General features: G+C 45.5%; 2 protein-coding genes across 5 annotated transcripts; one reads left to right on the top strand and one right to left on the bottom strand.

The window, feature by feature from the left end:
• The first annotated feature begins 1,316 nt into the window (after window positions 1–1,316).
• FCER2 (Fc epsilon receptor II) lies at window positions 1,317–13,940 on the top strand. 3 transcript variants are annotated; one of them, XM_051972516.1, is made up of 12 exons: window positions 1,317–1,928; window positions 4,439–4,555; window positions 4,748–4,804; window positions 5,248–5,310; window positions 6,264–6,326; window positions 6,526–6,588; window positions 7,294–7,356; window positions 7,528–7,617; window positions 7,973–8,035; window positions 8,825–8,976; window positions 9,298–9,404; window positions 10,054–13,940. In XM_051972516.1, exons 1-12 carry the CDS (start codon window positions 1,856–1,858, stop codon window positions 10,193–10,195), a joined length of 1,053 nt encoding a protein of 350 aa, XP_051828476.1. In that variant the 5' UTR covers window positions 1,317–1,855; the 3' UTR covers window positions 10,196–13,940. The 3 variants fall into 3 exon arrangements, with proteins under 3 accessions (XP_051828476.1, XP_051828478.1, XP_051828477.1); XM_051972518.1 differs by lacking the exon at window positions 6,264–6,326; XM_051972517.1 differs by lacking the exon at window positions 7,973–8,035 and having other exon boundaries at window positions 1,836–1,928.
• A 684-nt stretch (window positions 13,941–14,624) lies between these two features.
• TRAPPC5 (trafficking protein particle complex subunit 5) lies at window positions 14,625–18,567 on the bottom strand. 2 transcript variants are annotated; one of them, XM_051972520.1, is made up of 2 exons: window positions 18,452–18,567; window positions 14,625–16,211 (listed from the first exon to the last, which is right to left on the bottom strand). In XM_051972520.1, exon 2 carries the CDS (start codon window positions 16,186–16,188, stop codon window positions 15,622–15,624), a length of 567 nt encoding a protein of 188 aa, XP_051828480.1. In that variant the 5' UTR covers window positions 16,189–16,211; window positions 18,452–18,567; the 3' UTR covers window positions 14,625–15,621. The 2 variants fall into 2 exon arrangements, with proteins under 2 accessions (XP_051828480.1, XP_051828479.1); XM_051972519.1 differs by lacking the exon at window positions 18,452–18,567 and adding an exon at window positions 18,027–18,134.
• Between the last annotated feature and the right edge of the window lie 6,277 nt (window positions 18,568–24,844).

Below are 24,844 nucleotides of genomic sequence, written 5' to 3' on the forward strand. Positions count from 1 at the left end.
GTTATCTCTCCTTTTTTGCACATTTCACTTCCTAATTTTGTGTTTTGGGCACAGGTCTAGAATGCATTCTTTCTGGACCTCTCTCTCATCTTCTTTAGCTTCTTCCAAAACCCAGCTCAGGTGCCACCTCCTCTGATATGAGGCTTTTCCTCACTCTCCTTCTTCCCCCAGTTGTCTGAGATCTCTCTTTTATGAAATGACTTTGCATGATTGTTGTGTTTATTGAATCTGTGGACATGATGTATTGCTTTAGAAAAATAGGAACTTGTTGAGGTTAGGAATCATTTCCCTTTTAGTTTTTTGTCTCCTTATTGTTTAGCATACTGCCTGACACATAGTAAATGTTTAAGAAATATCAGTTAATAGTCAACAAGCATTTATTAAGCCCCTACTATGTGCCGAGTGCAAGGGATATGAAAAAAAGGCAAAAACCGGTCCTTGCTTCCAAAGAGCTCACAATCTAATTCTTCCAAGAAGCTCCCAACATAATTCATAAAACAATGTGTATTAAAAATAAACTGCTACTGGGGGATAACATGCAAATGATTATGAACAAATAAAATTAAGCAGGGCAAACTGAAGATAACTGGGAGAGGGACTAGAATAAAAAGAATCAGAAAAGACTTCTTATAGAAGATGAGACTTCAGGGGAGACTTGAAGGAAGCTGGGGAAGCTGGGAGACAGGGATGAAGAAGGAGATCCAGACATGAAGCACAGCAAGTAGAACTACCTGGAATCTGGAGATGGAGTGTCTATGCTAGGAACAACATGGATATATGGGAGGGTGAAAGAATAAGAATACTGTAAAGGTAAGAAGGGGACAGGTAATGAAGACTTTTAAAAGTCAAACAGACCGTAGCAGCTCTTTTTGTGGCAACAAAGACTTGGAAAAGGATTGGGGAATGGCTGAACAAGTTGTGGTATATGAAGGTAATAGAATATTATTGTTCTATAGAAAATGATGAACAAGTTGATTCTTAGAAAGGCCTGGAAAGATTTCCGTGAACTGAGCGAAACAAGCATAACCAGGAATACACTGTGCACAGTAACAGCAAAAATATGCAATGATCCACTATGAAAGACATGGTTCTTTTCAGTGGTTCAGTGATCCAAAACAATCCCAATAGACTTTGGACAGAAAACGTCATTTACATCCAGAAAAAGAACTAAGGAGACTGAAATCAACACGTTATGTTTGTTTTTGTTTTTTAATTTTTCCCATGGTGTTTCCCTTTTGCTCTGATTTTTCTCTCCCAACATAATTCATAAAACAATATGTATTAAAAATAAATTAAAAAATAAAAATAAGTGAAAGAGAAGATCCTGGGAATAACACAGAGCCAATGGAGTTGATTGAATTTGGGAAGAGGGGTCCATGGTCCGTCTTAACCCTTCTACTCTTAACTAAGAATCTCATTCCCCTCCAGAGAAATGGATCACTACTGCAGGCTCTTTGGCAAGTGCTAGAGGACTCCTCTTGGGGAGATTATGGAAGGGAAACTAAGCAATCTCACTACCACTTCTGCAAGATGCTAGCACTGATTAGTGTCTCTAGTACCCTTGGCCCTAACAGCAACAGACACAGGAAGAACTGGGAAGCCCAAATATTTTTAGGGATGGCTGTTCTGTGCCTGAACATGATGAGAAGGAAAGGAGCAGGAAGGTCACTCAGAGGACCTTGAGTTTTCTCCTTTTTTTTTCAAATCCTGGGGATTTCTAGGAAAGGGTGAGAGTAGGAGGAAGAGGAGAAGGAAGAAAAAAGCCTTGTGCTGGCTTTCCGAGCAAAGGCCCCGCCCTCCCTCCGCCTAGTTATCCCACCCACTACAAAACTGGGCTGAACCCTTCAGAGCTCTGATGGAGCCCGAGGCCAAGTGGAACGGCTACTCAGACCAAGTGGAAATCAGGAGGATGTCCCCAAGAAGTCAGGGTGAGGGCATGTGGAGCTGGTGGGGAGGGGATACAGGACCGGAGGGACTGGGAGGACTGGGGATGACCCAAAACTAGCTTTGCTGAACCTCCTGCCTGCCTTCTTCCCCCCAGTGAACCCCAAACTCTTGGCATTCAGGGGCTTTTGAGGGCCTGGTGGCTGCCAGAGTATGAGGTAACTGAGCCCCGGAGGATGGCATCCTTCCAAGACTCATTTTCCCTGAGCAGGCTATCTGAGCCTAAGTCAGACCTTCCCTTTCTATTCTTGGGTGACTCAGAGGACTGTATATTTAGACCTACTTCACTCTACAGATGAGTTAAACTGAGGCTCAGGAAAGTTAAGTGATTTGCCCAAAGAGAAGAGCTAGCATTTGAGCAGAATTCAAAACCAGGTCTTTCTCTATTGTAATTCTATATGTTATACTAATAGTAATCAGGAAGAGAACAAGAGAAGAGAAAAGAGAGAATCCCAGCCCTTCTCTGGAACTCATTTTATTCGCATTTAAAGTGAGAGGTTTTTATCAGAAAAATCACTAAAGCTCTAATCCCTAGGATTCTACAAGAGCAAAGGCACTCCAGACATGGAGAGTTAAGAGAAGGAGAGGAGAGTTTAGCATATGGAAAGAGAGGGAAACCTGCTTTTAATGTTTGGGTTGGGATTATGGAAAGACAGGGAAATGAGACCCTGAGATAATAGATTTGGGGACCAAAAAAACTTTAGAGATCATCTAGTCTAATAGATTCATTTTACAGATGAGTAAACTGAGACCCATAGAGACGAAGAATCTAAATGGTATACATTTATATAGCCCATTGAGATTTGAAGCCCTTGATAAATATCATCTTATTTGATTCTCACAATTCTGTGAAGTCGGTTTTATTATTATTATTCTCATTTTATAGATTAAACAGCTGAGGCAGAGAAAGAGAAAGTGACTAACCCAGGATCACACCTTGGAAAGATGCAAGGGCAGGATCTGAACCTACTGACTCCTATCACTCTAAGCCACCTAACTAGCACAAGGTCATAGGGATAATAAGTAATAGTGTAGACAGCAGAGACAGGCACACAGGCTAATGGAGAAAGAAGGACTTTAGAGGATATGGAAAGATGCAGAGTGTGAGGCTGTAGCTGAGCTTGTGTATGAGCAGAGGATGAGAAGGGTGCATGCTTGCAATTCTTGCTGGTCAGGAGGCTGAGGATGGTGAACAGCTTGAGCTTAGGAGCTCTGAGCTACGGTGGGCCGGGCTCTCAGGGGTCTAGATAGGATGAGCCCCTGGCAGCAAAGGGCCCCCAACTGCTTAAGGAGGATCAAAGAGGCTCGAGTCAGGAATCAAAGCTCCCATGATGCTCAATAATGGGGTGAGATTCATGAGTGGTCACTGCACGTCCAGCTTGGGGGAGGTGGGAAAGACCATTTCCCTTCCCTATAAAAATATATATATTTGTAAGTATGTATGTATATATGTGTGTATTTATGTGTATGTACATATAGACATGCGCATATAAACACATTTTTATCTACATGGTAGCAGAAATATGATAGGGGAACTAGATATAGATGATTAGATAGACATAAATAGTAGAGTCACTGATAGATGTAGAGAGATGAGGATGGGGAGATTCAGATATGGGAGATGGAGGCAAAGACAGATCCAGGAAATGGAGAACAGAGCTCTTCAGAACCTCCTCTGAGCCAGCACCTAAGGGAACCAACAATAAGCACCTCTCAGACTCCTACGGCCCCGCTGACAGGGTGATCCAGTAGACGCAGGGGTCCTCAAACTATGGCCCGCTGGCCAGATGCAGCAGCTGAGGACGTTTATCCCCCTCCCCAGGGGTATGAAGTTTCTTTATTTAAAGGCCCACAAAACAAAGTTTTTGTTTTTACTATAGTCCGGCCCTCCAACAGTCTGAGGGACAGTGAACTGGCCCCCTATTTTAAAAGTTTGAGGACCCCTGCAGTAGAGTATGGCATGTGAGACGGCAGCGGTGGTGGTTGTTGTTCAGTCATAACTGGGTTCTTTGAAACCCGGGACCATGGCCCAACAGGCCCTTCTAGAACAAGTTCCTTGCTTTCATGACGTGATCTATTTCTCCACCATCCCCTTTTCCTTTTGCCTTCATCCTTTCCTAACATCTGTGTCTTTTCCAATGGAGTCGGAGCATTAGCCTGACAGATTTAATACTTGTAGGAGCTAGTGACTTTCTTTGCCCAAAAACCGTATTTGTTTTTTTGTTTCTCTATCATCAAGGCCTAACCTAGTGCCTGGCCCCAGGGTAGGATGCTTGATGAATTGAATTCTGTCGTGAAGGAATCCCTCTATCGGCCCTCCCTGACCACCTGGGCTTACTCAGGGTCCCTTCACCTGCTAAGGAGCTCTGGGAGGAGAGAGGTCCCACGAAGGAGGCCCAGGGCCAGACTAAGTCGCAGGACGCAGCCAGAACCTAACTTCCCCGTCTGGCCGCTCCTTCACCTTTTCCTCTTCTCTTCTTCCTCTGGCTCCCAGGATTCACTAAGCTGCCAGGCCAGAAGACCTGTGGGAAGAGTATGCTTCTCCTTATCTTTGTGCTGCTGATCTCCATGGCCCTGTGGGGAACGCTCCTCTTCTTGTTCCTAACCCGGTGTAAGAATCGTTCCACTCCTCCTCCCTCATACAGGGCTTCTGGCCCCTGCTTCTTACTCCAGAACCTGTCTTCAAATCATTCACCTGAAAACCCAATGAAAGGACTGGGGGGCCGGGAGAGGGGGGAAAATGGGGAGCCAGGGGAAGGGGAGGTGGAAAAGATTAACACCCATATTGCCTTGATTCCTCTAGACAAAGAGATAACCCAGGATTTGGAGATGCTTCGGAAGTCCTGTGTGCCTCACAATGGTACGTAAGTCACCCAATGAGACCCTAAGATGTGTTATATCCCTCTCAGCCCTGAACCCGAAGATCCCAACTCCCCAACAGCCTCACCCCAGTGACTCTTTTGTCCCCAACACCCCCACCTCCCAGAAATGAAGCACAGAACTGATGCACTGGGCAGATGAGGAGCCTGTGGCCCCTGGGGAGGAATGTGGCTATATCACTACCTAGCGGTGACTTGAGTCTCTGACCACTTCAATTCTGGGGGCTTCTCCTGTTCCCTTACACATGATTGTAGAATCCAGAGTATCTCTGTGAGCTATTTATCCTGCAATAATTCCTGATCCCTCAAAGCCACGCCCCTATCCCGGGACCACCGAAGGACTTCTTAAATAGGTCCCCCCACCCCTTGTCTTCTGGAATGACTCCTGGCCCACCCTGTGGCCTTTTCCTCTCTCTCCTCTCAGACTCTGGGACTGTGACTATCATCAAGCAGCTACAGGTGGATCAATGGGACTTCAAAAATAATGGTGAGTCTCAGGCTGGGTGTAGCTGAGGTCATTCTGGAGGGTTTATGGAAGAACTGGGAGACAGATCCGGGTTAACATGAAGGCCAGGAGGCTAATAATATGAACACCAGGCTGAGGAGATGGCCCGTGGGAGCTGGCAGGAGAGTAACTGGGTGACCATCAGGAAATCCCTTCCCCTCATATGACAAAGACATACCAGCCGCTGGGAGACAGTGGGATACGACTCCACCACTCCATTTGCCATACTGCCAAGAAGACCTGGGAGGAGGGGCCAGAATCCCTCCCCTTCTCTACTCAAAAAAAGCCCCGTCTATGGATCAACAGTGTGATTCGACAGAAAAATAATGAATGTTCTTAAATTGCACTGAGCGAGCTCTAGTGTCCAGAGTCGGTGGTGGAGACAATGTCCCACGGTGCTCTCTTGGTCAGAGCTCACCCATGTGATGCTCTATTATGGGAACCACCATTTGGGAAAAACTCTGACTGTCCTGGAAATTGTCTCAGAGAGCAGCAAGGATAGTGAAGGGCCTGAGGATGTCAAACTAAGATCCCAACTAAGGATGGTGAAAAGAAGAGGGAATTTGAGCTGTCTTCAAACAAAGTTGTCAAATAGAGAAGAGACTTATTCTGCTTGACCCCAGAAGCTATAGTGAAAGTAGAAATTACAAAGAGGCAAATTTAGACTCAATGTGAAGAAAATCTCCTAACAAATATGGTTGTCCCAAACTTAAATGGCCTTCCCTTAGAAGCCCTCCAGAGGTCTTCCACCAGAGCTGAGATGATCACTTTTTGGAGCTGTCATAGAGCTGGCAGCTGGTTTCTGTTCAAGTAAAGAGATGGGTTGTAGGTCCCTTTCAAATCCCAGCCCTGGGTGGGAACTAGTACTGCAGACCTTCTGCTCTGGAGGTAGCATCCATGCCCAAGACCAATCTTGTTCTCCCTTTCCCTTAAAGTCTCTCAGCTCTCCAACACCCTGAACAAACTCCAAGAAGACCAGACAACCATGAAATCTAAAGGTGAGAAAGCTCCATGATGGGTGCCTGTAACTAGGGGGAAAGTATGATGAATCTCTACCTTCCTTGGTAACAAAGGCAAACAGCTCAACTTTCCCCAAGACTCCTTGATCATTCCTTTACACCTCTGGGCCCCAAAGCCTTCTGCTCTGGAGGCAGCATCCATTCCCAAGACCAATCTTGTTCTCCCTTTCCCTTGAAGCCTCTCAGCTCTCCAACACCCTGAACAAACTCCAGGAAGACCAAACAACCATGAAATCTAAAGGTGAGAAAGCTCCATGATGGGTGCCTGTAACCGGGGGGAAAGTATGATGAATCTTTACCTTCCTTGGTAACAAAGTCAAACAGCTCAACTTTCCCCAAGTCTCCTTGATCATGCTTTTATGCCTCTGGCCCCGAAGCCCGGCACCAACCTCTGAGTTGATTCAGTCTCTCAATGGGTTGGGGCAAAGGTGTAGAATGGCAGAGATCCAGAGCCGTTAACTCTGGAGAAGGGCTGACCATGAGTTAATCTAGAGAAATGTGTTTAGGAGTTCACCTGTGGTGGCCCCCAAGCTCCACAGAGGATCACAGGGCAAGGAACTGGGGACTGGGAAACTTGGAGGCCATCTGCCCAGAAGGATTAGTTTGTCCCTACAAAGTGATTCTGTTCTTCAAAAGTCAATTTTCTAAGATCTTGAAGAATAAGACAGCCTTAAAATCTCAGGGCTTAGAGACATGTGGGATGTCAACTAGGAGAAGGGATAATATGGTGGGCCAGGAGAATACAGAGGATGAAGAGCAAAGGATGTGAGAATTGAAGGCCTTAAAGAACATAAGATTGGGAGAGGGAGCCCTTAGAGATGGGGTGTGTGAGGGGAGGTCGTCTTGAGGGATATGAGGGACGGAAGTTGTAAGAAGGGTTGGTTTTGTGGGTTATGCCTTTGCCTAAGATGGACGATTCTCCCTTCTTTCCATCCCTCCACCCCAGGTACTCAGTTGTCTGACCAACTGGACAGACTTGAAAAAGACAGCACAGCCTTCAAATCGCAGGGTGAGAAGGTGGGAATAGAGGAGGAGGGTTGTGGGGTCCAGGCTTGTGGGAATATAAGGAACTGAAGAAAGGGAACTGAAAAAAGTGAGGGAGGAAGAGTGGAGACTTGGCCCCAAAAGACATCAGTCCTAAAGGCTGCTCTCCCGTCCCCAATGTCCCTAATATCCACAGTGCTGAATGAGAAGAATGATGCCAATCAAGCTCGGGAGAAACTGCAGGAAGAGATCCAGAAGCTCTGGATGGAATTCCATAAGGCGGATGGTGAGAGGGTGAGGGGCAAGGGTGGGGCCTCCTCCACTTCACCCACTCCGTCCCTCCTCTTCCTCCTTTCTTCAGAGCTGAATTCTCAGGCCCAACAGCCTCCCCTTCCCCTCTGACCTCTCTGGACTTACCTACAGATTTTCTGTGTTTTGTCTGCCTTCCTTCCTCATTTCCACATTCAGAGAGCCCAGTTTCCGCCCTGCTCCCCTTGGGCAGGACCACCTGGACAGCCCCTGCCCAAACTCCCTCACGTGTAGCGCTTAGTGTTGTCGGTAGCCATGATGGTCGCAGTTGGTGGTAGTGATGGCAATGCCTGGGACAGACAGTTCTTCCCTCTTCTCCCTCCCCCCCATAGCTTCTCAGCCTTCCCCACGACTGGACAGCCTTGAAGAAGACCCCACAGCCAGGCCAACCCAGGGTGAGGACTCAGGCTGATGGCGTTAGAGGCGTTCGTGGCCGTGACAGTTGGAGATAAGGATGGTGTGGGGTTCAGAGACATGGGGGGAGTGCTAGGGATGCTGGAGGTGCTGCTCGTGATGGCGGTCGTGGTAGAGAATGAAAGGGCTGAGAAAATGGCAGAGATGGTTGTGATGTCGGTGATGATGGCGCTGCGTGGTGGCGATGAGCACAGGGAGAGTGGCGAAGGTGCTGGACAGCGATGGTCCTGATTGTTGGTGGTGGAAAGGGAACAGGAACTAGCATTTCTATAGCAGAGACCTGATCTAAGCTCTAGATCCTCTTGGCAATCCTGGGAGTTGGGTCCTATTGCCCCATTTTACAGTTGAGGCAAACAGAGTTTGTGACTTACCCAGAGTATGAGTAAGTGTCTGAGACTGGATTGGACCTCGACCCCAGATCCAGCTCTCTCCCCACTGCCTGCAGAAGTGGCGGTGGTGGAGGTGATAGAGACAATGGCGGCGGTGGCCGTGACTGCGATGGTGGAGGTGATGTTCAGTGGCAAGGATGATGGAGATGGTGTGGGCATAAAGGTGATAGTGAGCCTGGGGATGGCAGCCGCAGGGACGCTGTTAATGGCGCTCGCCAGCGGGCTGCGAGTGACACCGGTGATGTCTTCCAAGGCCCTTTCCCATCCGACTCTGTGCTTGTCTCCTTATCTCACAAGAAAAACCCCTGCAGGCGGCCATGAGTGGCTGCTGGGCCCGTCCTAGGCCCTGACCCCTCTGCTCGCCTCTTTCTCTTCCTAAAGGCTCTGTCTGCACAAACTGCCCGGAAGGCTGGCAATTCTTCCAGAAGAAATGCTACTTTTTTGGGAAGGAGTCCAAGACGTGGTCCCAGGCCAAGTTTGCCTGCATCAACCTTCAGGGCCGGCTGGTCAGCATCAAAAGCAGAGAGGAGCAGGTGGGGCATCCCCCAAGGGGGTCTGAGCTGAGCTGAGAGTGACCGAGGTCCCTAGGTGGATTCCTCCTAGAATATAGGGAGTTTTCGTAGGGACTAAGGGCTAGCTCCAGGAAGAGGCTCTGGCTCTGGGGATGCTTTCCTCCCTTTCCAAGGAGTTGGACTGAGGGGTTAGGATGAAATGGCTCTACTTGGGGGAAAAGGCTGAGTCTGTAAAAGAGATGTCTGATGGCCCAGGTGGTGATGGAGCCTAAGGGAGACAAGGCTGGGAACCAGAGATCTTGGTCCTTGGGGGCTCTAACCAATTGCTTGACCTTCCCTCAGTCCTTCCTAACCAAGAACGCCAATAACAAAGGTTGTTGGATTGGCCTCCGAGACCTGGACATAGAGGGCGAGTTCCAATGGATGGATGGGAGTCCCCTGAACTACACGTGAGTTGGGGGAAGATCCAAGGAGATGGAATGAAGTGGGAGCCCAAAGCCAAGTTTGTAGGACAATTACAGTTCTTTCTCTCTCTCTCTCTCTCTCTCTCTCTCTCTCTCTCTCTCAATCTCTATCTCTGTCTCTCCCTCTCTCCCTCTCCCTCCCTCCTTCCTTCTCTCCCTCCCTCCACTCTTTCCCTCCTTCTCTCCTTCCCTCCTTCTCTGTCTGTCTCTCTCCATCCCTCTTTCTCCCTTCCTCCTTTTCTCTCTCTCTCTCTCTCTGTCTCTCTCTTTCTCTCTCCCTTCTCTCAATCTCTGTCTCTTTTTCTCTGTCTCTCCTTCCCTCCTTCCTTCCCTCCCCACCTTCTTCCCCCTTCTTTCCCTCCCTCTCTCCTTCCCTCCTTCTCTCTCTGTCCGTCTCTCTTCATCCCTCTCTCTCCTTTCCGCCTTTTCTCTTTCTCTCTCTTTCCCTGTTTCTCTCTGTCTCTCTCTTTCTCTCTCTCTCCCTTCTCTCAATCTCTGTCTCTTTTTCTCTGTCTCTGTCTCTCCCTCCCCCCTTTGTCCCACCCTTTTTCCCTCCCTCTCTCCTTCCCTCCTTCTCTTTTTGTCTCTGTCTCCACCTATCTATCTCTTACTCTGGAAATTACCTGCTTTTCAGAAACTGGAGCCCAGGGGAGCCCAACAACCAGGGTCAGGGGGAGGACTGCGTGGCGATGCGTCCCTTCAATGGCAAATGGAATGATGCCTACTGCCGGGGATACCAGGATAGCTGGATCTGCGAGAAGCTGGCTACATGCTGACCACTGACCATGGCCCAAAGCCTACGACCTAAGGCTAGCACTCAGCTTTAGCCCTGACATGGCAGGGTCAAAAGGTTTTTTTATTTCTCATCAAGAAGGATCAGGGAGGAATTCCCCTCCTAACCCTGGACCTAAAACTTTGTCCCTGATCCTGCATCCATCCTATCCCAGTTTCTGGCCCTCCCATTCCCATGGCTCTCTCACCCTCCTCCAGGACTCCTAATCCTGGACTAGGACCCAAACCCTCCCCCCCACTCCAGGGTCCAGACCCTTCCTGAGCTGGGAGGGAAGGACAACTCTCCTCTGAGCCCTCACTTTTCCTGAGACTAAAGGAAAGGCCAGACCTCCAGTGCCAATCTTCCCTAAACTCTCCATCCTCCATCCCAGGATGTCCAGACGCTCACACTCTTATTTGCTGCCTCACCCACCAAAGAGTCTTGGATAGAGTTTCCAAGATATGGCAGGGAAGGTTGATTTTGTCCTGGTTCCTCCCCTCCTCCCACTCTGCATCAATGAGTCAAAGAATGGAGCCAGCCTCACACTGTTTGCTCAAGAGAGGAACTGTGTTCACAGGCTAGATCAACCACAGCCCACCACTACCAGGAAAACTGGAGTTTTTCCTCAGCAACCAGAAGCCTCCTGGGTTTTCTCACTATCTCTGGTCCTGACCTGGTCCAGGATCAGTCTTAGGTCCAAAAGCAGCCACCCTATTTATAGAGAGCACTAAGGCTTCTAGCCTAGCTTATGGCACACTAAGGGTCTAGGACTGCACACTCACCTGAGCCACAGCCAGATCTAGTTCTCTGAGAGGCCACATTCCACCTTCCCTTTGCCCATCCCACCAGACCTCATTCCTCGAGTCTCCCTATCATTCCCCCTCCCTCAGTTTCATTCCTAAGCACACAAAAGGCTGAAGGTGCTCTGAGAGAATCATCAAATCCTGGTCCCTAGTGTCTCCAGAAAGCTTGAAAGAACAAAATATATAGCTAGGGCAGTCGGTTATCTGCCTCCCATAGGATCTGGAAATGAATGGGTCCTTAAAGATCATTTGGTTCAGTCTCCTCATCTTACATTTGGAGAAAATGTGGTCCAGAGATAAGGGATCTGCCTCAAGTCAGTAGTAAGTGGCAGAGCTGAGATTTGGGCCCAGTTCTTCTGACCCCAAATCCAAGGCTCTCTTCCCAGATCCCCCGCTGCTGTCTGTCCATGTCTTCCCTTCCCCAAACTCACACCTCTTTAGCTCGCTAGCCAGGGCAGCCTGCCATGGCCCACCAGAGCCTTGCTGGACAAGGCTCTTTCCTTCTCTGACTCTATTTGCTCCTGTATACAAAAGACAAGCTGGCCAGGCTTCTAAAGGCCCTTCTGGTTCTCAATCCTGTAATCCAGTGCTCACTGAAAGAATAGTGACAGCATCCCTGGGAACTTTCCCAAGACTGCTCATATAAGAACTATTTTGCCCTCCCCCGCGAGCCTTTGAACTCCCATGACCACTTTCCCAGACTTGTTTTTCCCCAAATCATGTTTCCTGACATCCTCTCTCCCCATTCCCAGTACAAGCTAGAAACTCCTATCTGCAACTGCTGGCAACAAAAGCCTCCTGCTATTTTATCCCGAATTCTCAGCTCATTTTTTACACGAATGTTCATCAAGAATATCCTTTGTGGAGAAACACTCAGGACTGGGATTTCATTAACAGGGCTTAGCTCCCTCACTCCTCAGGCCCCCAGCTGCCCAGACTCATAAGGAGAATAAGAGCTGTCAAAAAGGACCACGAACTGATTGAACTACTAATGGAGGAACTTTTCAAACTGCCCATGTTCATACTGATGCAGAGGGATCTTCCCCACAGGCACAAGAGCCAAATCCTCAGCTTGGAAGTACCATTCATTCTCCTGTTCCCCATTCCTTCTTCAAGGTGGTTCCCTGGCATGAGCCCTTGGACTCTGGGAGCAAGAGGCACCAAGGAAGGGGGAGAGGGCACTAACCATGAATGACTGCTTGGGTCATTCAACCATGCTCATGGAAATAAAGCCATTAACTATTGTCATAGTCATACTAACACTAGAAGGGGCTGAGATCAGCAAATCCAAATCTCTCATTTTGGAAAGAGAGAAAATGAGGCTTGAAAGGTCCCCAGGCCATGAAATAGCCTAGTGACAGAGCCTAGGTTAGACATCCCAGGTCTAACCACCATGTTGCCAACTGACTTGCTGTATGAGGATGTGTTCCTTCTCTAGGATTCAGTTTCCCATGTGGGAATTGGACTAGATCTCAGAGAGAAAGGTATACAAAAATATTTAATTATAGGAATAATTTTTATGGTAGCAAAAAGTTGGAAAAAAGTAGGTGTCCATTAACTAAGATATGGCTGAACAAATCATGATATGTGAATGCAACTGATTATTTTTATGCCAGAAGGAATGAAAATGAAGAATTTGGTAAAAATCTGAAAAGACTTGTATGAAATGATTCAGTGAAAAGAGAAGAGAACTAAAACAATAAAACTGTAAATAATTATGTAAAGGAAAAATGATCAAAAGCATCAGAACGCTGTATCCCAAGAATCTGTTCTCACCCTGATCACCCTCTTCTTTCTCACTACCTACTATCTAAATTATCTCATCACTTCCAATGAATCCTATTATCTACATGCACATGGCTCCCAAATCTATTAAATTCTCACTTATCTCCTGAGCTCCAATCCTAACCATCAAACCTTAATGAAGCATCACAATCTCAAACACAGTAAGTCTTAAACAGAACTCATCTTTCCCCCTAAGCCCATTCATCTCTTCTAATTCCCATCCTTCTGTCCAGGGCCCCAGAACAATTCCAAGTAGACAGTCTCACAAATGGAAGTTATTCTCAGTTCTTCTCATCCACACATTTACTCAATTACCAAGTCTTGTTGATCCTACTTAAGTAACATCCTTCACATCCGAATCCTTTTCTCCATTCAAAGCCTCACTCAGGCCCTCATTACTTTTCTCAATTACTGCAATAGCTTTCTTGGCCTCCCTGCCTCAAGTCTCTTGCTACTCTTTCAAACAGTTCATCTGCCTAATAGCAGACAAGAGAATAAACCCTAAAGCATAGATTTGATGTCACTCACTGCCTTGCTTTTACAGACCCCTTTACTTTACAGAGCCTTACAATCTACCTCCAAAATCTCTTTTCAGACTGGGTTTTCATTATGCCCTCTCACACACTACATTCCTGTAAAACTGGCCCGCTGATATCCCAACTCCATGTCCTTGCCTTTTTACAAATAGCCTAGATCTGGGATTCTTAAACTTTTCCCACTTGTCTTAAGAAATTTTTATTACTCCACTTGTAAAATTATATAATGGAAGTATACAGATCAAACATTTACTGACCATCATAATTTCACAACTACTAGTTTAAGAAGCTGTGATCTAGACCACTTTGTCCATACCTCCACCTCTTAAAATTGTTAGATCCTTTAAGGCTCTACTCCAGTGTACCACCTTTAAGAGGTCTTTCCAGATTCACCCAGTTGTTTAGGTGCTCCCCACTCAAAAAAGTTGCCTTGTATTTTCGCATGTTTTGTATTTAATTGTCTGTTTATGTTTCTTCCATTCCAACCCTCCCCACTCCATCCCAAGATGACTGTAAGCTTCTTGAAGGCAAAGGTTACTCCTTGCTTGTCTTTCTGCCACTTTTATCAGTGCCTGGCACACACACCCAAAAAACATAATAAATGTTTAATGCTTATTTAACTGAACTGAATTGAATCACCTTGTTAACCAGGAAATTTAAACTCCAAAGGACTAATAGTGAAATACCCCTCTCTTGTGGTGAACTATCGGGACAGAATGAGCCATGAATTGTCAGACATAGCCAATGTGTTGATTTGTTTTGATTACTTAAATTTCTCTGTTACATGGAAGACTTATATTGCTGGGTGGGGAAGGTTCCTTAAGAAACTAATTTTGGAGTTTACTGGTATCTTGGTATTTATTTATTAGCATTATTGTATTTCAAGTCCCTTCCAGTTCTGAGTTTTTCAAGTGACAATTGAAGTCTTTAATCCAGACCTGTCCTTTTCATTAAACATAAGCAGTTTGGAAAATTAAGCATCAACAGAATGATAATGAGTCACAGGATTTAAAGTCAGAAAGGACCTCAGAAATCATCTAATTCATTTCTTTCATTTTAATGAATAAAGTGAGGTCCAGAGAAGAAAGGGATATGTCCAAATTCATAAAGATAGAAAATGGCAGAGGGAAGATTCAAACATAGAATTCCCATCCACAGGACCCATGACCACCAGGAATCTGGGCTTGGACTCTATCCCTGAGCTTTTGGACTCGAGAACCCAGAGAAGGGCAAGAAAAGATAGGAGCCACAGAAGGTATGCTAAGCTCCACTTTGTATGAGGTGACCAAAGAAAGAAAAGGACAACAGATTATCTCCAGGAACACTTATCTTTAATGAACATCACACTGTTTCTAGCAGCAATTCACTGTCCTCAGAGCCCCAAAAGAAATTACGAGGACTAAACTATCAACCAAGACTCAGATAGGGGAGGGGGAAAGGGACAGGAACCAAGAAAGAAGAGAGGAATCCTGGGGCAAGAGAGGGATTAAACATTTGCCCATAATTCTTCTCTAGAACTGGGATGGAAATCCAAACTTTCTGCCTTGAATTGTACAATAGCTACTAAAAGGTCAGGTTTGGGACTGATTGAAGGTACTGTTCCTACTCAAGCAGGAGTAGATACCACCAGGACAGCTCAGTTTGTGGTCCCCCGCCAGTGTGTCATTGGAAAGAACTATGTGGGATCCCACTCCCACCCACCAGAAATCAGATATGGAGCCATGGGGTCCTCTAGCAGTTGTCCCCTAGCAGTTGCTTCTAAAGTAGAGATGAGGGTCTAGGCAAGAGGACTGCCTAATTTCTTCAAGGGAAATCACTTCTCCTCCTTGACTAGTCTCATTGACTTGATTTCCCCCTCAACTGACAATGTACAGAAGCCCCTACACTGAGTTCCCCAAGGAAACAGGCAGAGAAGAATTAAGGATTAAGAAAACCCAGGGTGATAGAAAGTGGACCTCCCTTCTTCCCACCCCAACTCATCCCCATACCATCCAGGAGATGACACAGAAAAAAATAAAAAAAGGTCAAACCCAGACTGGGGAGATTAGCCTGATCAAGCCTAGAGGAACCTGAGCCCCTTGTCCCTGAGCACACCAGGGAATACACTCCCTGACACCAGACACTGCAGACAAGGATTAGTGACTGAATGCAAAGTCAAGAGCCAGAAGGGATAAGGGTTCACATCGTGAGGGAGTGGGGAGACTAGGGAGGCTGTTCATCTGGCAATGCAAACAATCCAGGAGTACAAAGGACAATGGCTCAAAGGTACAAAGAAAGGCCTGGCCTTCGCATTCTCTAGTCCGTCCTCAGCGACCATCCAGGGCTCGGTCCCGGGCAATGACAGCCTCGTCGAACTTGATCATGAGGGTGGTCCCCTTGTGCCAGTGGGCAGTGACCTTGGCAGGGAAGCCACTGTGGGTGAGCACAGCTTCCACTACACCTGCTGTGAAGCTGGCACAGTTGAGAGTGCTGTTCTCTTTGGGCACAGAGATGTACGTGTTGATGAGTGGTTCGCGCTCAATGATGTAGTAGGTCTTGTCATCATCGTTGGCTTGTTCCAACTTGTCTGCCTCCTTGCCAAAGAGAGCCCGCCACACTGCCCCCTTGACAAAGAGCAGCGCACCCAGGACCCGGGTCTCCCGTCGGCCGCCCTTCTCCCGAGTGGCCAGGCCATCCAGCACTCGCGCGCCCACCTGCTGACCCAGCTCTGCCAGCCGTGCCTGCAGCTCTGCCACGGAGTACACGCGGTTCTGGCAATACTGAACCAGCTCCGAGAACAGCAGGGAGAAGGCACTCAGGCTCACCTCCGTCTTGGGCCTCACTAGGGACCGCTCCAGGATGGCCGACTTCCCCCTCGTGAATCTTGCATCCATGGCCTCAGGGTGGTAGGAACAACCTGGGGGAGAGCAATAAGGTAAGAGAGAGAGCCATGAGCTGGGAGTCAGCTGTCTGTGCTCCAGGCCCAGCTCTACTATTAACATCCTACGTGACCAGGAACAAGCCCCTTTCACAGAATCATAGACCAGAGGGCATCTAGTCCAACCCGTCCCTGAGCAAGGCTCCCCAGGATATCATGTTTGGCCAAGGTCATCTGGCTTCTACTCAAGATCTACACGTGAAGAGTTTATTAACTTCCAAAGAGAGCCAATCACTTCTGGACAGCTTTCATTATTAGGAATTTTTTTCTTACACTGACTTCAAATCCACCTGAGACTTCCACCTGAGCTCTGGGGCCAAAAAGAACATGAGACGAATGCACAGCGGACCAGTTCATCTGAGCAACATTTCCAAATTGGCTCTGCTGCCCTACCCAGCCTTGGACTGAGAAGTAAATACCAGAGAATGACATGGGGCAAGAAGTGAAATGATGACCCAAGATCACACACCTATTACTGGAGGCCAGATCTGAACAAGGCTGGTCTTCCTGGACTTAATCCTGGCTCTCCACCCCCCATCTCATGCTGCCTCCTTTTATGTTCAAAGTCAGGTATTCCACCGAGCCCAAGGCCTGTCTTTTCCAGGCCAAACGTGCCCAGCTCCTTCCTCTAGGGCACTCACTCCCTTGGTCTCCAGACATGCTCCCACTACAAGCACTTATATCAGTATGAGATCCTTAAGAGGATGAGAAATACAATCAAATAGGGTCACCTTGGGGGACTAGCCACACGGACTAGCTTTGGTCAACTTGCCAACATCTTTCCTAAAAGGTGGCCCCAAATACTGGGGATACAATATCACAGATATGGACTGACTAGAACAAAACTACCTCTTTTTTATCTTTGTATCTCTGCCCTATCAACCTATGAGAGCATAGGATGTGAAGTCAGGAAAACTTGATATCAAATCCTGCCTCAGACAATTGCTAGCAACTGAGCCGAGAGGGAACAACTTGACTTTGTCTCAATTTTCTCATCAGTCTAACAGGGGAAAACCCAGTGCCACCTCCCCAGAGTTGTATAGAGATCAAAGGATACACCATTATGTAAAGGTCCTTGTAAAATTCCATAAATCTAGCTATTAAACTTCGATCGATTTCCAAGGATTATTGTAAAGAAAGCACTTCATAAATCGCAATTCACTTTTGACCATCATGGTATGGAGATGCTTCTGAATGCTCAAAAACTTTACCCACAGAAAGCAGGAGCTCTGGCAAGTCCACAATGTCCAGCTCTAGCCCGACAGGCCTGCAGCTGGGGCTAGGGATAGGGGACTACTGTAGGTCTGCAGTCCAACCCCAAACTAGCGAAATGCCAAGAGGTTCAGAGAATGGCTTTTCTTCCAGCCTCAAAGACCTGATCTCCCTTACAAGTCAGACCAGTTCAAATTCAATCACAAATCCTTTAAGACCCAATAAAAACTATTAATAATAACTATCATTTAAGGTTTGCACGATGCTTTGCAAGGTTTTATTTCATTTGCTCTTCCCAAGAACCCTGGGAGGGAGGTATCCTCTTCCTATCCCCATTTTACAGATGAGGAAACCGAGGCACAAAAGATTTAATACATGTCTGAGACGGGATTTGAACCCTCAACTTCCTGATTCCGAATTGGAAGGTTGCTGGAAAGTCAGTGCATCCCCTGATTCTCAGAGTCTGGGAGATCCTGGCTCATTCATCTCTATCCTCCAAACCACCCCCGCTCCGCAAAGGTCCCAGATTCAAACGGTAACCCGCCACCGCCTTCCTGGGGGACCTTGGGAAAGTCCTTTCACCTTGCTGGGCCTCATTTTCTGCACCTGTAAAATAAGGGGAGGTGGGCTCCATGACGCTTCCAGCTCTGAGGCGAAGGCCCCAGGAAGGCGGACCTCTGCGGGGCCCACCCCCAACGGCCGGGCCCGGACACGGGCACGACCCCCCCCACGCGCCCAGCCCCTCCCCCGCGCCCCGTGCGCCTTCCGAGACGCCGCCGAGAACGCGATCCCGAGAGGGGCTCGGAGATCCCCGAGGGAGGAGCCTTCCGAAGGCGGAGGCCCGGAGACGGCAGCTGCTGCCCCGAGCAGCGCCGCACGGCCCGGGCGGGAGCCCCGAGGTCTCGGCCTTCCGACACCCCGGCTCCCGGCCCGAGGAAACCCCGCAGGACTTCGCAGGGAGACGGGGCCGGTGGAGACAGGCGGGCCGGGGGCTTGAGGAGACTCACCGAACCCTTCAAAGCCGCAGCCGAAGGCAGAGCCTCTTTACGGCGGCCGTAAAAGCCTGCGGAGAGCGCAAGCGCAGACAGAGCTGTCAGCTCCTGCCTAGAGCCGAGTGAAGAGGCGGGGCTCAGCAAGAATTACCCTGACAGGAGGGCGCAGGCGCAGAAAAGAGGAGCCGTCTCAGAGGGAGCTGTCCTGACTGGAGAACGCAGGCGTGAGGGGGCGGGGCGAGCATCTAGTGACGTCTCTTCCCAAGATCCTTGTTCTGTACCTAGGAGCGAGCCCCGAAGTCCTTGGAGCATCTTAAACTTTTTCCGCTCCTGACCCCTTGTGGTCCGAAAAATTTTTACATCACCCCGGATAAATAGATATAGAAAATAGATGTACAAATCAAACATTTACTGATAATAAATCATAAGTTTATATAAAACAGTCCTTAAGCAGACACATAATTTTACCACTTATTAAAGAGGAAAGCAAATGTGCATAAAGTAAAATAGACAAGAGATTTTTTAAAAGGGAAAAGGACCCACAAGTGCAAAACCGGAACCCGAGGGGAGGCCCATCGGTTGGGGAATGGCTGGATAGGTTATGGTTTATGGATGTTCTGGAACATAAGCTTCTAGGGGAGACAACAACAATTTAAGGTCCCCCGACCTTAGAGTATTCCTGTTCTAACAATGTCAATGATTCTAAATCAGGGATCCTCAAACTCCGGCCCGCGGGCCAGATGCGGCGGCTGAGGGCGCTTATCCCCCTCCCCCAGGGCTAGGAAGTTTCTTTATTTAAAGGCCCACAAAACAAAGGTTTTGTTTTTACTGTAGTCCGGCCTCCAACAGTCTGAGGAACAGTGAGCTGGCCCCCTGTTTAAAAAGTTTAGATATCTAAATCTTCTGGCTTTGGAATCTGTGATCCCCAGGTCTCCCTTTCCCCTCCCCCCAACCTTGGAGGACTATTATTCTGGCAACTTGTTCATGATTGTAAAAGTTGTCTGGCCTAGAAATATAATAATATTTAACGAAGATATATTAGTGATCCTGAGACCCTCTAACCGTGGAATAGTACGGTTCTGACAGTCGTGTCTAAAAATCGTGACAGTCTAAAATCTTCTGGCTTTGGGATAGTCCTAAATCTGCTGGTCAGTAATAGTCAAATTCCTGCGACCACTCCTCAGTCAATCTCTAGGCCATAAAATTAGCATATCTAGCATATCAATAACATGAAGAAGTAGACAAATGTGTCTCCTTGCTTCTGGCTCTTCCCTAAAAATTCCTTTTGGAATTTAGCCCCTTTCAATTGGCATTACAATTACAATACATTTTGTACCTTGACTTGGATAGGGGTTCAAGCCTGCACATTTTTTTGAGACATCTGGAGACCTCTGTCTGCAACCTCCAACCTTCTGGGGTCCCTCCCCAACCTCAACAAAAATAATGACATATTATTGTTGTGTTAAAAAAAAATCAACAGCATGATTCAGAAAGGCCTACAGACATCACTTGGAATGATGCTAAGTAAAGTGAGTAGAACCAGGAGAACAATGTACGCAGCAACAGCAAGATTATGTGATGATCAACTAAAATGTATTTGGCTCTTTTCAACCATGAGGTGATTCAGGCCAATTCCAATAGATTTGTGATGGAAAGAGCCATATCAGAGAAAGGCCTATAGGGACTGAATGGGGGCCATAACATAGAATTTTCACCTTTTTTCTTGTTGTTTGCCTGCATTTTTTTTCTCATTTTTTTAACTTTTTGATCTGATTTTTCTTGTGCAGCACGATAATTGTATAAATATGTACAGAAAAATTGCAAATGTTAACATATATTGGATTACTTACTGTCCAGGGGAGGATATGGGGAGAAGAGAGAGAGGGAGAAAAAATTGGAACACAAGGTTTTGCAAGGGTGAATGTTGAAAACTATGCATAAATTTGGAACTGGGCTCAAAAAGTTATGAAACTGTGCATATCCTTTGATCCAGCAATGTTTCTACTGGGCTTATACCCAAAAGAGATACTAAAGAAGGGAAAGGAACCCACATGTGCAAAAGTGTTTGTGGCAACCCTGTTTGTAGTGGCTAGAAACTGGAAAATGAATGGATGCCCATCAATTGGAGAATGGCTGAGTAAATTGTGGTATATGAATGTTATGGAATATTATTGTTCTATAAGAAATGACCAGCAGGATGATTTCAGAAGCACCTGGAGAGACTTAACATGAACTGATGCTGAGTGAAATGAGTAGAACCAGGAGATCATTACACATGGCAACAAGATTATATGATGATCAATTCTGATGGATGTGGGTCTCTTCAACAATGAGATGATTGAGGCCAGTTCCAATGATCTTGTGATGAAGAGAGCCATCAACACCCAGAGAGAGGACTGTGGGAATGAAGTGTGAATCACAACATAGCATTCTCACTCTTTTTGATGTTGTTCACTTATATTTTGTTTTCTTACTCATTTTCTTTCCTTTTTGATCTAATTTTTCTTGTACAGCAAGAGAATTGTATAAATATGTTTACACATATCAGATTTAACATGTATTGTAACATGTATAATATATATTGGATTGCTTGCCATCTGGGAAGGGTGTGGGGGGAAGGAGGGAAAAATCTGAAACACAAGGCTATGCAAGGATCAATGTTGTCTAATTATCCGTGCATCTGTTTTGAAAATAAAAAGTTTTATAAAAAAAAAAAAAGAAAAGAAAAAATTATCCATGCATATGTTTTGAAAATAAAAAGCTTTAAGAAAAAAAAATCAAGAAATAAAAAAGAAAACTATGCATATATTTTGAAAATAAAAAGCATTAAAATAAAAATTTAAAAAGAAACTTTATTCAAAGCCAAAATAAAATACTGCCTTAATTGTATGACTAAAAATAAATGAATAAAATAAAATAAGATGTATGTCCTTGTTTATTTTTACATAAATAATTAAATCTTGGCAGGTATTTGATGTCTTTTTTAAAGCTTAAAAAGGTTTGGTTTACGAAACTGAGGTACATAAACATAAAAGGACCATAAGATCATAGATGTAAAGCTATCTATGCTTTCTTCTGGGCCTCAGTTTTCTACTCCATAAAATCTTGACAATAAAATTGATGTTACTTACTTCCTGGAATTGTTGTGAAGAAAGCAATTTATTATCTTCAGTGCCCAGAAATGGGACTTGCACACAGTTACAACTTAATGTTTAGGGCTTTAAAAAAACAACACACACACACACACACACACACACACACACACATACACACATGTTTATGTGTGTATGTATGTATATGTATATCTTCCAGCAACTATTATTGATAACAATTATTGATAACCTGTGCAGGTATTCCCTAGTAATATATAAAATCCTTGAGAGTAGATACTATTTTTTTTTTTTGGCTGAGGCAATTGGGGTTAAATGACTTGCCTAGGGTCACATAGTTAGGAAGTGTTAGGTGTCTGAGACCAGATTTGAACTCAGATATTCCTGACCTAACTCAGTTTCAATTGATCAATGATGGACAGAAGCAGCTATACCCAAAAAAGAACACTGGGAAATGAAAGTAAACTATTTGCATTTTTGTTTTTCTTCCTGGGTTATTTTTAACCTTGTGAATCCGATTCTCCCTGTGCAACAAGAGAACTGTTCAGTTCTGCAAACATATATTGTATCTAGGATATACTGCAACATATTTAACATATATAGGACTTCTTGCCATCTAGGGGAGAGAGTGGAGGGAGGGAGGGGAAAAATTGGAACAGAAGTCAGTGCAAGGGATAATATTGTAAAAAAATTACCCTGGCATGGGTTCTGTCAATAAAAAGGTATTATAAAAAAAGAAACAGGTATGCACAAACCCATCAGTATGGGAGGTATTACACAAGCACATAGCAATAACGCAGAGGCTATTAGGGATTATTCTCCCCACAACCAGTGCAGGCTCAATGTGGTGCAACAAACATGAATTGTACATAGAAGTAATGATATAACAAACAATATAAATCAACATGATGCTGTAAAAGATTTCCAGAAGTCCTAGAAGGAGGGTATGTAAACAACAGTCACACATACGCCTTCTTTAGCAGCCAAGATATAGTCCAAAACCAATCTATTGTCCATTGCTTCACATGTTGGGGAATCCAATGATCCCCACAAGTTTTTGAAGTCCTGCAACAGTCTTTTTATGTGTTAGGAAATCCAATGATTCCAGCAGATTTTGAAGTCTTATCATTTCTCAGAAAATCCATTGATTCCTGAGGATTTTCAAGTCCTACAACAATCTTATCATGTCTCAGAGAATCCAATGATTCCTGAAGGTTTTCAAGTCCCATAACCATCTTATCATGTCTCAGAGAATCCAATGATTCCTGAGGGTTTTCAAGTCCTACAACAATCTTATCATGTCTCAGAGAATCCAATGATTCCTGAAGGTTTTCAAGTCCCATAACAATCTTATCATGTCTCAGAAAATCCAATGATTCCTGAGCATTTTGAAGTCCCACAACAATCTTATCATGTCTCAGAGAATCCAATGATTACTGAGGGTTTTGAAATCTAACAATTTTTGATGTCCATGAGTCAATCGCCATAACTGCCACACTCTTTCAGTGGTGGGCACAGTCAGCAATGGAACCATCTGATGTTTCTTGGGTCTTCTCCTTTGTTTCAAGGGTCTGCTCTGACTCTCTGCAATGGACGAATGCAAAGCGAATACAGCTTGTTGGCATCCATCTGATTCTTTCTCCACTTGTGGAGATAAAAGCAAACCCTCTCCCCCAAGCAGTTAGCCTATCTGGTCCCTTCCATTCACCACTTTCTGGATCTCTCCACATCACTATCTAAAGATAGTGGAGCTGCTCACACTGGACACTGCCCTTCTGGCTGCCAGAGCTAGTGCATCTTTGTCAAAAATCAAGAAGTTAATAGTATAAAGGGTTAGATTTAGAAGTTCTCTAGGTTACCTGTGGCTCCCCCTTTCTTTTGTTTTTGGAGGAGTGTCTTAATGTCTTTGTTTCTCCTCTCTACTATTGTCTGTCCTTGAGGATTAAAAGGTATGCCAGTGATGTGTAAAATCTTATATTGTGCACAAAAGTGTGCAAAAACTTTAGAAGTATATGCGGGTCCATTGTCTGTTTTTATGGCTTGTGGCACACCCATAACTGCAAATGCTTGTATGAGGAATTCAGTGACCACTCAGGCTGTCTCTTTTGCTGCTGGTATTGCAAAAGTGAATCCTGAAAAGGTGTCTACCACAACATGGATAAAAGACAGACGACCAAAAGATTTATAAGTCACATCCATTTGCCAGATTTCATTGAGTCTCAAAACACGAGGGTTCTTCCCTGGAGGCAGTGTAGGAGCATGGAAAGGAAAGCAAGCTGTACAGACTTTTACTATGCTCCTAGCTTCCTCTCGTGTTATTCCAAATTGTAAATGTAAAGCTCGAGCAGCCTGATGATATTTAGGCTGGGCTGCTGTTGAAGGCCTGCCTGCATTCTCATCGGTTCCTATTTAGTGGAAAACTGATACACCAGTGTGGGTAGAACAGTGGCCCTTAGGTAGCAATAAAATTCAGGCCTTAGTAGATATAGTACAGGAGCAACTTGACCAAGGACACTTACAACCTTGTCTAAGTCCTTGGACTGCCTGAAATAAAGGAGTATTAGCCAACAAAGTTAGAAGGCTATCTGACTTTGAATTACCATCAAAAATGGGACCTGGAAGTCCACTATGAGAGTGGATATGCAAAATATAAATCTTACCTGGATGCTTTCTCACTTGCTCTTGAAGTTTCTTAAAGAGCTGATATATATTAGAGGATGCAAATTTTATTTGGGCTGTGGCAATTCTTTGTACTACACCTACTGAATAGGCCGAATCAGATATTATATTTATATCTCCTGGATAATAAGAGCTAGAATAATTGCATACAATTCATTCTGCTGAGTAGATTGAAAAGAAGTTTGAACTACTCTATTTATATTTAAGTCACAAGAGTATACAGCACAAATATTATGTTTGGATACATCTGTAAAGATAGTTGGTCCTTTAAGAGGAACTTTAGAAACTTTTTCTTCAAGAATCCATTGCCAATTATATAATGATCTGGTTATCTTTAATGGAGACCCATGTGTAAAATTTGGAGCCATGGCCAATAAAATTTGCCACTCTGAGATGGTTTCACAGCACACATTAATTTGTGTATTGGTATAAAAGGTGTATATCTTGTCAGGCCTTATCCCAGATAATTGTACTGCTCATTTAAAGGCCTTTAATAAAATTCTAGCCACAAGCACTGGGTAAAGAATAAGGCTTTGTTCTAGTTGTGCTGGAAGGTTCACCCACTCTATCACACTGTCTCCTTGATGAAGGACTGCTGTGGGTGCATCTTGTGTAGCAA

Source organism: Antechinus flavipes, chromosome 1 (assembly GCF_016432865.1).
Source record: "Antechinus flavipes isolate AdamAnt ecotype Samford, QLD, Australia chromosome 1, AdamAnt_v2, whole genome shotgun sequence".
NCBI classification, from domain to species: Eukaryota; Metazoa; Chordata; class Mammalia; order Dasyuromorphia; family Dasyuridae; genus Antechinus; species Antechinus flavipes.